The 12,713-nt window shown below is 40.9% G+C and overlaps 2 protein-coding genes across 3 annotated transcripts; one reads left to right on the top strand and one right to left on the bottom strand.

Moving 5' to 3' along the window:
* Positions 1 to 747: 747 nt before the first annotated feature.
* RB195_011306 (uncharacterized protein) lies at positions 748 to 2,974 on the bottom strand (the record flags this gene model as incomplete). Of its 2 annotated transcripts, XM_064192655.1 has the most annotated exons (7): positions 1,097 to 1,102; positions 1,193 to 1,323; positions 1,607 to 1,639; positions 1,754 to 1,899; positions 2,283 to 2,352; positions 2,404 to 2,489; positions 2,964 to 2,974. In XM_064192655.1, 7 exons carry the CDS (start codon positions 2,972 to 2,974, stop codon positions 1,097 to 1,099), a joined length of 483 nt encoding a protein of 160 aa, XP_064050237.1. The 2 variants fall into 2 exon arrangements, with proteins under 2 accessions (XP_064050238.1, XP_064050237.1); XM_064192654.1 differs by lacking the exons at positions 1,097 to 1,102; positions 1,607 to 1,639; positions 2,283 to 2,352; positions 2,404 to 2,489; positions 2,964 to 2,974 and adding an exon at positions 748 to 942 and having other exon boundaries at positions 1,816 to 1,894.
* A 150-nt stretch (positions 2,975 to 3,124) lies between these two features.
* Positions 3,125 to 12,384, top strand: RB195_011305 (uncharacterized protein; the record flags this gene model as incomplete). Its single annotated transcript, XM_064192653.1, has 8 exons — positions 3,125 to 3,278; positions 6,281 to 6,433; positions 6,504 to 6,619; positions 6,891 to 6,989; positions 10,942 to 11,007; positions 11,074 to 11,170; positions 11,973 to 12,080; positions 12,275 to 12,384. The coding sequence occupies 8 exons, from the start codon at positions 3,125 to 3,127 to the stop codon at positions 12,382 to 12,384; spliced, it is 903 nt and encodes a 300-aa protein (XP_064050236.1).
* Positions 12,385 to 12,713: the final 329 nt, after the last annotated feature.

Raw genomic sequence — 12,713 nt, 5'->3', positions numbered from 1 at the left:
GGAAAAAAAAATCGGAAGATCTTGAAAGAATTCATGTTATTTCATTTTCTAGCGAGGAATTACCATGACTAATGCATGTAAATTTGACCATGTTGAAAGTTACTGGGATTGAGAAGAATTTGCGAAACAACTTGGAGTTCATGTCCATTGCCATTTATCCAAGTGGATAAACACGTCCTAGGGGATAAATGGTTTAGAGCTGAATGACATCCAGCGGTATCCAGCGGAAGTTCGTTCATGAGTAAATGCATAATGTCGCGTAAATACATATTCCGTTTTAGCACTGGAAATGTTTATTGGAGAAATTGCTAGGCTTCGCCAGTGGTATTGCACTGAGTTTGCGTCAGAATATCAAGCAAATAATCTTGGATATCTGGATGTGTTTTGAACTTGGAATTGGTTGAGGAAAAGCTCCGACGGTCTCATCTCCATCGTACTAATCCCTTTTAGGAAAAATACACTGGATGCGGATCCTGATTTTCTCCTTAAGTTTTCTTTTCTTCCGTCCCTCCTTTTTCTAGACTGCCAAAAAAAACATGGCTCACGGTAATTTTTAATCACCTACAAGCAAAATTGCTCATGGTTTGTATTTGAAAAATCACCTCAAATGATAAGGATTTCTGTTTTATGAAACTAGAAACAAATTTAGTGTAGTTCGTATGGGAAAATTCAAGGTAATTTCAAAGAGTAATGGCTTCCGGCACTGAATTCGATCGTTCTTCTCCTACATTCTGAACTGGTAACCATTTATCGTTCACAATCTTCTCCAAAAACTGACGACGGAATGTTGATTGATGCCGTCTTAATCCTTATACGGATGAGTGTGGCGCAGATAGTAAGCGCGTCTCCTGCAACGCAGCAGTCGAGAGCGTGTAAAGACGGTCCCGGCGGAATTTCGAGCATGCCCCAGTCATGCCTCATCAGAGCAATTACCGTGCCTATCTTAAAACGATTCAGTTTTGTTGGCGCCTAAATAGCCGACCCTGCTTACCTACCGCTAATCGTTCTCTACATCACCGGCTAGGATGTAATCCACGAGCTGCTGAATTGCTTCAGAGAATCAAACACATCTAGTGGAATTTTGTTCTTTGCTTCTTTACCTCTAAAAGAGCATCTAATACGGTTGTCTAGGTCTCCAGGAACGACTGGAGCGTGGCTTCGTCGAGGTATGTTCCCCCGAACACTGACTGACTCGTAATGTCTCGGAGGCATTCGTGGACAATCCGCCGGGACCCTCTTTACCGTTCTCCGCAGCAGTCGATGGTTCGAAGACACCGGCTGGTTCCTTCTTTCGGAATTGATAAGTTGGCACCTCGGACTCGTCTGGAAGAAAAAGTTGACTTGGTATTCCCTACGACTCAAATCATTCTATACATTGCATACGCTTATATTTCTGTCACTTTATTTCTAATTTCGTTCCTCTCTGTTCGAAATCCTAATTTCAGACTCAGATTGTTGTCGATGTGGAAGACTACAAAGAGACTCATCACTAATTGACTCATAGCCTTGGTTGAAAGTTTGCGACCTAGCTCAAAACCTCATTGCCTTCATATCACGACGCAGTCTGGAAACCTGATGGAGAACATAAAGTTCGGGGATTACTGACATACGTGGCCTCGCTCAATTGCCCTTAACCGTCCTGAAAAAAGGTTGACAGAACGCGCTTACTCAACGCTCCTGTTCCCGCATCTGCCAAGTCATTGGTTCTACTTCGACAGGCTGGTCACTGATCTGCGGCCGCTTTCAATCTTACTTCGTGGGAACGAACTCCGTTTCCTATGCAGTTTCTTCTTTCGGACAATTAAAGCAGCATACCACGAATCTGACGCGGTGAAGGAGTCCGCGGAAGAGAAATTTGGACGTAGATTTCGGGCGCAGAGGTGGTTCCGCTCATCCCTCCTTAATCGTCCAAAAAAACGTTGTGGGAACCGCTTTAGTTCCTACGAGGAACGTTAGAATCGTATTCAATGTATGCGTTCTGGTCTCTCAGCAAGCTTTTCGCTGGTTTCACTTGAATAAGCGGTCGAGGAGAACCCACTAGCTTTTGACCGCTGCGCAGCTGGATGCGGCGCGTGTACAAGGATGGCGCGCTACAACTGAAATCGTAGTAAAAAAAAACGTGGCCTTTCACGCTGGTTTTTTTTTTACAACGATTGGGATGAGACGAGCATATGTACTATTCCCTGATTCTGCAGTCAACATCCCCATCTCCAGTTTTTCTAACGGTTTCCCTCACTACGTCAGATTTGTGGTATGCTGCCGCTTAATACATCCATTTTCACTTCTTCTTCTTACGTCCAGTTGATAGACTCAGGAAGTTGTGATATGTAGGGCTGGAACCACTATTGTTGGCTGAAAATTCCAACATCGTATCATTCACTTTTGCAAGTAATTTTTCCTTACCTTTAGCGACAAATGTTGCGGTCGTCAAATCAAAAACACGAGTTTGTACTTCGAGTATTCGATTAGAAGTTGGAGATGTCTCATGACTAAATGTACCAAAAAAAATGACTTTTCCTACGTCAGCTATTCCAATAGCCACAAACAGTGTTCATCTGTACCATCGTTTGAAAAAAAAACTCCTAATTCGGTCCTATGTGTAGCTATAATTGCAAGAATAAGTTATTAATTATTAATTATTTATTAATTAATTTTAAAGAAGAAATCGCTGACAAACACCGATTTTAGAAATAATGTTTACCTGCTAATTCTGGAAATCTTCAACAACTATCCGATGTAGTAGACCGCTTTGAACCTTCGTAGGATGCAGAACATCTTTTTTTTTCGTGTTCACTTCTAACACAAAAAGGCTACTTAAAACTTTAGAGCATTCATTTCTGATCCCTTAGAACTACTTACTTTCTCAATTTTTTATGATTACGAGGAATGTGTCATATGACACAGAGAAACGTCACTGGATTGCCTGGTTCGATGTAAAAAGCCGGCGAAAGAAGATGGATCACTCTTGTGCCATGCCAACACATTTTCTCGAAGCGGTCTCTGGACTTCTTCCGACAATTTTTCTACTTTTTTTCCGTTGCTCGCTCGCTTTCGTCCAATTTTGTTGTTTTTTTGTCGATGATTGGTCTTATGAATTGATCGAAATTGATCTTTTGTAGGTGCGATGATTGCTCGGCTTTTCCTCTGTCTCCCTCTAGTTTTCGCTGTTGTTTCATCGGAACCGATGGTATGTTCAAAATTCGGATATAACTGGGCTGCTGAGATTCGCTGTCTTCGTGCGTTGTTGTCACAGTGCAAGCGGTCCGCGAGTAATCGAGGTAGGACTGTCAAACGTCAAGAAAGTAAAGGAATTCGAAAAATTTGTTACCTCAAAATATGCTAGAAAAATGATAAAAATTATCCAAAATTTCAAATTTATCAAAAATTTCTCAATTTCTCAAGAAAATTTCTTCCATTACTGGAATAAAGGGACGTTAGGTATAGTCGGATGAAAGCGCCATGCAGCATGGTGTAGTTGCAAGAGGAATCACACTGGAGCAACGCTGTTTTTGACCGCTCGCAGATCGTCTGCTTGACAACTTGCCAGATTTTCCCAACTGATGTCACTTGAGTCGATATTGGCCGCATTTTTCGGTTGTTTTCTTTCTTTTTTACTTCTCTTCCTGATTTTTTTCGTCTTCAAGGCTTCTTTTTTCGTATTTTGGTTTTATTTGTTGTTATATATGCTTTTGTTATATAGTTCTATTTATATTGTATCCATGTTGCTCTTTAGTTATCCTATTGCTTTTTTCATGTTTTGCTTCTGAAATTTGATTCAAAATTGTATTTATGAAAATAAATACATGAACAAAAGCAATAGAATAGCTTAAGAATGATAAAGAAACAATATAGATCTATGTAACAAAATCAAATGCAGCAACGTAACAAAAATACGAGAAAAGAAGCATGAAAAACGAAAAAATCAGAAAAAAGCGAAAAGAATGAAAAAAACGAAACAACCAAATGTCGATTCGAATGTCGTCATCTGCCAAAATTTGGCAAATTGCCAAGCAGGACGCTCGCAGCTCGTCTGCGAGCGGTCGAAAACAGCGTTGCTCCTACGCGATCGCTCGTGCAACTACTCCAGACCCGACTATATTCCCTCTTTTCCCACTACTTTCTAACCGATCTTACTAGATTACACGCATGGAGCGAACTGTATATCGATAGTAAACGTTTCCTAAATTGTTCAAAATGCGTTCGGCTCAATATTGAGCACGATTTCTCACAATTTGAGATTTTGTCCACTCAAAAATTGTGCAGCACGACTACAAATTGATCTAGAAGAACTCGGAACAACATATTACAAAGTTTCATTCACTGTTATCTCTGTGATTTCACAGTTCAGTTGCCTCTATTGATCTGTCTGTTTTAATATTGAAGTGAATTAAAAGAAGAGAACAAGGCTAAGATCGAACACGGATAGCACCATGTTGCAAGATTGCCCGTCAGTGTTTTTAATGGGATATCCCACGAAACTCCGGAATAACGTATACCTCGAAAATTGGAAGCTGACACTGGACGATAATGAACATCTTCTGTCCAGCGACGGAGTGATTTCTTCGACCTCTTTTCACCCCGTAGTTGGATTTGCCACTTCCTGGACAGGCGTACCAATACAGATTTGAGGGGATTGGAGTACGTCTATAACACTTCTTTTGAGATCTCCCAAATGTCGTTTTGTTTTGCGTCATATCGATCTGGTTTGTAGATGTGAACTTGAGCTCCTAACATTTATTTGCACGTAATTAAACCGTAAGGAGCGAGGGTGGCGCAGCCGGTTAGAGGTTCACCGTAGCTACACAATCAATGGTTCTAAACCGACCTAGTGCAAACCAAGCCTTTCATCCTTCCGGGGTGAATAAATTGGAACCAGACTTGTCTGGGAGGATAAAATCACCGACGTGATCACTGGCTGGCCCAGTACAAGTCACTGTATAGGCCAACACGCGTTCCAAAACCTCAACGATTACGAATTGCAGCAAAAAAAAAACGCATTGGCGCATCCCAAGTGGATTGATACACCAGTGACTTAATTAAACCGAATTAACCTTAATCAACTGTGCATCTTGTGCGTCTATATGTTAGCCATTCATGCTCTCCCAAATCGCACAAGTTGAAGATCGAAACAGAGCGTGCAACCGAGCTTTTAAAACAATATTCAAACGACATTAATGAGTTACATGTTCCCCGGGGATGAGGAGCGAACTACGCTAGGAAAAATTGAACCTTTCTGGAAGCGATGATGATGAGGTTCTCTTTTCGTAACATTCGCAATAAAATGGAATTTGGCCCTTCGGAGCAGTTGACGATGCTGATCACGAACATAATTAGCTCGTATTCGATGGCATTCTTCGGTAAAGGCGGATCTAATAAACGTTTTTTTGCTTCAGCGCTGCAAATTTTCCAGTTGACGCTTATTTTTTTTTGCTGCGATACGTTGAGTTCCTGGTTGTTGAAGAGTTCTAACTGTGCAGATCTCTGAACGCAGGTCACAGTTTTGTAGCCTGGCAAGAAAAAAAAATGCTGGAAGTGCATTAATCGATGTGCATTCCCTTTGAAAGCTTCCGCAACGGCTGCCTCATCACTTTTTTTGGAACCTTTTCGGAGAGGGATCCGAGAGAAGATCCAGAGACAGTTGTTAAACTCACTGACATAGCTTCTCTGAGACAGATACTTATTTTTGTTCGTATTTGGACTTCCAGTGTCAGGCTGAACATGATGTGCAGATGACTCGATGCGACTATTACACATATCCTTGATCACAGGAAACTCGCGTTGACTTTGATTAGACAGTAGACTTATTCTTCTTGTAATGCTTTTCACAGATTCAAAATGACCTGAGTTTGCTCTTGGAACTTATCGCCAACAAGTTGGTCTGTGGCTTTATCTCACCCTTGGTGTTCTCCTTGGTGCCCTTCCCTTGAAATTGATGTTACTATGTATGCAGAATTGGACCACCATCTCATATGTTTTAAATCTATACAGAAAAGACTGATGAAATCTGACGATGACGGAAGGAAATTTGGGGTCTTTTAAACTCCTAAACCGAATTGAGAATAATTTTTTCTCCAGTAGCGGCGTAGGCTTAGATTTTTGTCATTCTGCATCATGTCGCAATTTTTCATCTGGAATATTTCTGTTTGAAGTGAAGAATGTGGTGATCATTATTCCCGAAATTATGTCGCTTGAAATTTGTTTGATTCAACTAAAAAATCATGGTTATAATTATAAATTAAGTTTATTTCGCCTTCAAATCTGCCGGAAGCAAACATTTTAGAAGTTCGAAAAGTCCCCCACCAATGGAGCGAGCACTCTAACAACTTTGTTTCTACGGGTGAGAAGCCAAGACCATATAATATTGTTCCTTCGCCATCGACCTCAACAACTACAACCACGTCACCTACAATTCGGATGTCCGCTTCGATTCCAGGCTTGTGTCTTTCATTTCCAAGATTGGTTTTATGGATGTAAATAGTTGAAAATGCTGTGACGATCTGCAGATTTTCCTGATATCAACACTATCATTGGGAATCTGACGGAGCATTTCGAGATTAAGCTGCGTAAATTTAAAGAAGTTTTGCAAATGGAGCAGCAAAGAAGAATCTCTGCTTTGCAGGTAAAATTTCACTGGTTGGCAAGTATTGCAAAAGCTGATTTGAAGTATCTAGCAAACCAGGAGCTCAGAAGTTGACTGGAGAAAGTAAAAAATGTTTCCATATGATATTTTCAAAAAAAAAATCACGAATAATGAGTACAAACTTTAAATCAAACTCTTGCGAATCTTCATCGTAACTTTTGGGAAAGTTTTGTTCTTCCAGATCGTTTCGGACGCTGTTTCTGACTTGATTTGTTCATATAACAGTAAAGTTCAACTGATTAATTGACAGGTTCGCTTTGAAAGTGACATCAAAACATCCGAAGCTAAAGCGGAAAAGAAATTAGCTGACCTCAAGAAAAAACATGAGTTGGAGGTGAAGGAATTGAAGGTGAGTCACTAAAAAACTTCTCCATGGGTTTCATATAAAAATAGGTGTAGGACGGGAGGTCAGCAGCTTTTTTCCAAAGAAGTATCCAAGTTGCACACCTCTCCTCGTTTTCCGTCTTCATCCCTCTAGGGAAATGAATAAGTATTATTCCCTCAAATTTTTTTAGGGACATATAATTTCACTACATATACTATTGTGTTGTTATGTTGACTTACGTGACTTAATCTTCGAGCTAGTACTACTGTTCAAAGTTTGACTGCACCTTCGTCGAGGTGTGTCGTCGTCGAACACCGCGCTGCCCAATCCTCGATCTACAGGAAGAGCTCGCACGGAGTCCTTTCGTTCGCCACCGTTCCATTCCCTGCGAAAATTCGCGTGTCGCGTGAACTGCCCATCGAGACCGAGTGACCTGAGCACCTCGGGTCGACAGTGTCCAGTGTAATTCAGCGTAATGAAACGGAGGGTTGATACCAACAATTTCACGCTCCCTCTAGGTATTTGAGCTATTTGTGTTGGGCTTTGGCAATGTGCTGGAAAACAGCACCAATCTGCAATATCTGGGTAACGTCCGCCATATAACAGTGGATGTTATACAGCTAGTACGTACCTAAAGCGTATACACTAATGCGTGATTGGATTTGGTACAAGCGCAGGCACTGCGGGCAGATAGCAAACAAACTCGTATACGCGCTGTTCTCTTACAAATCGTACAGAAAAATGTGCAACTTCAACGACAACAATTGCAACGGAACTGAGCGTTAACTTAAAAGCACTAATTAAAAAGGTAAAAACATAGCCGGCAATGATACGAGGGTTTCTGTTGTAGTGTTTTAATGATAGCTCAACAGCAACTCACTGCTTATGAACAAAATATCTACCCTCAGACTTTACCACCTTCTCTTATTGTTGAACCTCATTATTTTCGGAGGCTTTTCCTAATAGAAGGATCCAGCCTTGAGTCCATTTTTTTTCAATTCCACACTCTACGCTCGACACCTTGTTCCTTCATGAGCTTCACATGATTGACATGATTATGGGCGGAAATTTCATTTGACAAAATCAGAAAATAAAATCGTCGAAATATCGTATTTTAGTTTTCTAATCCATCTTGAGCAAACGATCCAATTGTTAACACAAGTAGCAATCTTCTCTTGTAGTGAAGCCAGACTAATCCTACCAAAAAATAATAGGATTGATGAGATATCCTGATAATAAAGTTTTCCAGATGAGAATTCCCCTAGAAAACAGCAGACAAATCAAAATTGTATGGATTTCCGCAACTATCAATTGAATTCACATGCCTCATAATTCTACTGTAGCAAAGGACGTTGTTTCACTGTATTCCTCTCTATTCCGCCTTGCTTTCATACTCTAAATTTTTCAGTCTCGCTGAAACTCAGAGCCAGGGTATCACGAAATTGGCGGTTTTGGGGCCTGGGGGGCGGGGGCAATTATAAAGTATGGGTGTAGATCACGAGCATGACCGCGATCTCGTTCATTTCAATATAATCATAGTAAAAAAAAACGGCGTACAATATGGCGTATATTCTACTGAGGAAAGTGAAAACGTGTTATCCACGAGCGAGCGGTCGACAATCAATAAGATCTCTTTGGCAGGCCATTAAAGTAACACCAATCAACAAAGGGGACTGAGGCGAGCGGCGCGTTATAACGTACCTCATGGGAACAAGCACAAAATTTAGCAGTATGGAGTTTGATAAGCTGTACACGAGGTTGTTAAATAAATTTACTGGCTAACGTTTCGGCTATATCGCCTTCTTCAGAGCCTGAAAAGGGCGATTCAATCTACAATTTAAACGACCAACCTCTCCACAACTAAACTGATAAACTCCACGCTTACTTTCAACCACCAATTTAGCGACTACACTGAATGTTCACCTTATATCGGAGACGCCTAGCATGGACCGCTGACTGATCGATCACGAGGGCGAATGGTACGAATGTCACATTCGGATCAGAAGAACCATTCGAGATATGGCGCGAGTTCCCGCGTTATCGACAGACATTCGCCCTTGCGGTTCATTTTAGGGTTTTTGGATTGGATCCAAAATGCCTCCAGCGATTTTCGAGCCAACGTTTTAAATTCGTGCGCTAAGATTTGGACCCTAATTTCAAAATCGGTTCCGTCGTGTTTTTGTGTTCTATGGGCACCCAAAGGTGTCCATTCTCGTAATCTATTTTTGCCGTTCACGTGCTCTTTGATGCGGACATACAGCGGTCGTGCCGTTTCACCGACATACTCGTCGTCACAGTTCGTGCAAGAAATCAGGTAGATAACCCCGGATCTCAAGCAGTCTTCTGGTCTACCTGTGGGACAAATAATACAGTTCGGTGTTGTACAGATGGTATCGTACAAACGATTCCGAACTGGCTGACGTTTCAAATTTAGCGCTATTTTTGGGGATAATTCTAGAGAATGGGCTGAAGCTCACACTTGTAGTCGATGCCATACAATTCTACATTAATTTGGTCCGTACGTCCTACCCCAAATTTCAAACATAACTTTATTGTTTATAGATATCAGTCAAGAAAAAGCGACTATCATGATCGTCTATGTATGTCAAACGCTTCGCTAAACTGTTAATTTCAAAAATCCAGAACTCTGGCGGCTGTGAGTTGACGGAAAGCGAAATTTCATTATTCAGCTTTTTCTGATCAATGAATCTTCTCATCTCTCGTAGATGTCCAAGTTAGAAGAATAAACAGAGCGCAGTAGAAATTTGCAAACAAGTTTGATAGCGCACCTTGCCTATGCCCCTGACGTCTGACTACCATTTGTTTCGGGCACTAAAACTGCATCTACAAGAGAAAAAACTCAATGTGTGGATAAGCCAGAGCTCTCCTCGCCTTGAATTGCCACGCGGGATACTCGGTCAAAACAGACGTTCCACAAGATACCTCAAACTTGGATAATTAAACCTTTTATCTTTAATAACAACACGAAATAAACATAGACGATAAACCCGAGACGACAGAATTATGACATATTAGACACCATAACATTCATAACATCTCCATTCTTATTGAATTGCTGTACGAACAACCACTAGAATCACAATTATGGAACTTTCTTAGTACCTAAAGATTCACTCCTAAGATCTAAACACCTTACACACAAGTAACCTAACCTAAGTACGTACCTGTTCCCCCACTCACATGCCCGCAGCTGGTTCCCATCATCCCTCGAGTGCAAATGAAGCTGGTTCCCGCCGTCCCATAATTTTTCGTCCCAACGAATCGATACTCGATAGTGCAATAGCGTGTCATTTCGGGAGACGCAGATACTGAGAGTAGGGCAGCATGGGCCCCTTGATTATCGATTTCCTAAAATGGCTTGCCGTCACAATGATTAGAAACAGCTGGCTGGTGAGTTTTCACGTTTCTAAGATTCGGAGCCGCCAGAGTTCTGGACTTTTGGGATTGATAGTCTAGTGAGACGTTAGACATGATTGGCGGTTTATGAAGGTCACTAATTTATTGGTTGATATCGAGGGACAATACAGCTGTTAAAATTGTTCAAAAACAATTGCTTGAAAAAATGGGAATTTTACTGCAAGATTTCTGGACAACCTAATATTTGCCCACAAAGACCTCAATCGCCAGTTTTGTGATACGTTGCTTTTAAGTCTGCAAAAGCCAAGTTTCAAGACGGGAATAAAGTGCCTGCGCGTGAGTACAGTTACGTAGGCGCCTACCCTCGAAGCGATGCGCTGGGGCATTGCGGTTAGATGTGAGATGGAGCCCCTGATTGCTGCAGTTTGCTATGGCCTCACGTCGGTTTTAACCGGTTTACTCAAATATATGAAGGTTTTCCGGAGAGGCTTTATTTGTATTTGCATTTATATAAATACTGTATGCAATCTTGACTGATTTTCTTCCTAAATGTTCAAATGTAGACTCGTTATTCGAGCGTATGCAATAGTAATTGCAGAAGCGTTTGGATCTTCTAGGAATGCGTGCATATGTCCATGGTCGCAACGAGTTCATTTTTGTTCAGGTTCACTTTAACACTGTTTTATCTGGCTTTTTTCTCCGTATATATCCTTGTCCCATTATTTTTGAGCACCGAAAATCTTGGTATGAAGCTGAGGAGGATTGCATCTCTTGGGGAGGTCATCTCGCTTCTATTAGCGATGAGCAAGAAAACTCATTCGTGAGAGGTTCGTCTTTGAATCATTACTGTTGATAGCCGGGTTAGTTGCATCTTCGTCTATAATTTTAAGGTGTGTTTTTCTGCCTGTAAGAAACTTGACGGCTCCTAATGAAAGTAATAAAATCATCCAGGAATACACAGTGGCTTTGTCGTATTACTTTAGTTATTTTTAAGTCGAGGTCTACTTCCTTGCAGATTCAAACAAAAATGAAAGCAGCCAGAGAGTTTAAAAGAAGAATGACAGAGAGCGTATTGAAGTAAAGCAAGCAGTGCTCAAGTAGAGAAAAATAATCACACATGAATTGTGATACTACTTAAAGTGAATTAGGGAAAAAGTTAGGATTCAAAAAATTATTTTTTGCTACCCCCTTTGAGCCCTTTGCCAATAAACATAATTGGATGTAAAGTCGAAAAATCGAAGAAAAATTGGAAAGAATTATCAACAATTCAATATCATGGGATGGAACGATAGTAATGGATAATTTAGGTGTCAGGACATAAATGAAAACTTATGAGACCTAAGAAATCAATTTAAAAAAAGATGAGGATTCTTTCCGTTCTACTGGTAAATTTAGAAGACATATCTTGGTTTTTGGCAGTCTCTACGAATTTTGTTTTTAAAATTAGTTTTTCTTCTAACACCATCTACAGCAACTACCAAAACCAAACCTTATTTTGATGTGAATTTTGTTCATAATTAGAGCCATGCACAAAAAAAAAAACTGTCATATAGAGAAGAAACCGCGGTCGTATTCCATCCCAGTTTCGATTTTGGAGATGCTTTCTGAAGGATACTTTTAGTTCCTTAGGTATTCTGCGAGCAGAATCTGCTTGGATTGGAGTCAACGACGTTCAGGTTGAGAATGTCTTTGTGAACAGTGATCAAACACTCGTCTCTTACAAAAATTTCCAAGACGGTAGGTGCATCCTTAACAAATTAAATTTTGATCAGTTTTTCTTCCTTTTTTACGTCTCACATCTTTTATAAAAGACAATAACGAGTAGTATCCAAACAGTATTCGAGCGCAAGAATTGCAATTTCACAATTTCTCCCACTCTGGTTGACACTGGAGATGTTGAACCTGGAAGTGTAGAACATCTTTTATTTCAGGAGAGCCGGACAACTCCAACCACAACGAGAACTGTGTGGCAATAGGTTCATCCGGGAAATGGGCGGATGCATTCTGTCTTGTCACAAAACCTTTCGTCTGCAAGCGATGACTGTGAAATGCTACTAGCTCACTGTATGTTATTGTCAAACGCCCACTTCCAATCAATACTCTAGGAAGAAGCATTTTGTGTTGTTCCTATTGTTGTACTGTTCACTAGTCGCCGCCGAACATTTTCTGCCGGACTGACGCGCTACGTCCTCGGCATAAGCAAGCGCTGATTCGCTACCTCTCAACTTCAACGAATCGATGGGACGATCGATCGACATGCGTTCGACGCTGACGAAGAAGTGTTTGCTACGGCTACGACTGCTCTGCCTAAATATTCCTAATCCTGGCCGACTGCACGAAATAGAACGACTAGAGGATAAAGGATAAAGC

Source organism: Necator americanus, chromosome III (genome assembly GCF_031761385.1).
Source record: "Necator americanus strain Aroian chromosome III, whole genome shotgun sequence".
In the NCBI taxonomy this organism is placed as follows: Eukaryota; Metazoa; Nematoda; class Chromadorea; order Rhabditida; family Ancylostomatidae; genus Necator; species Necator americanus.
The sequence above is the reverse complement of the archived record's forward strand: the minus strand, read 5'-3'. Positions and strand labels throughout refer to the sequence as shown.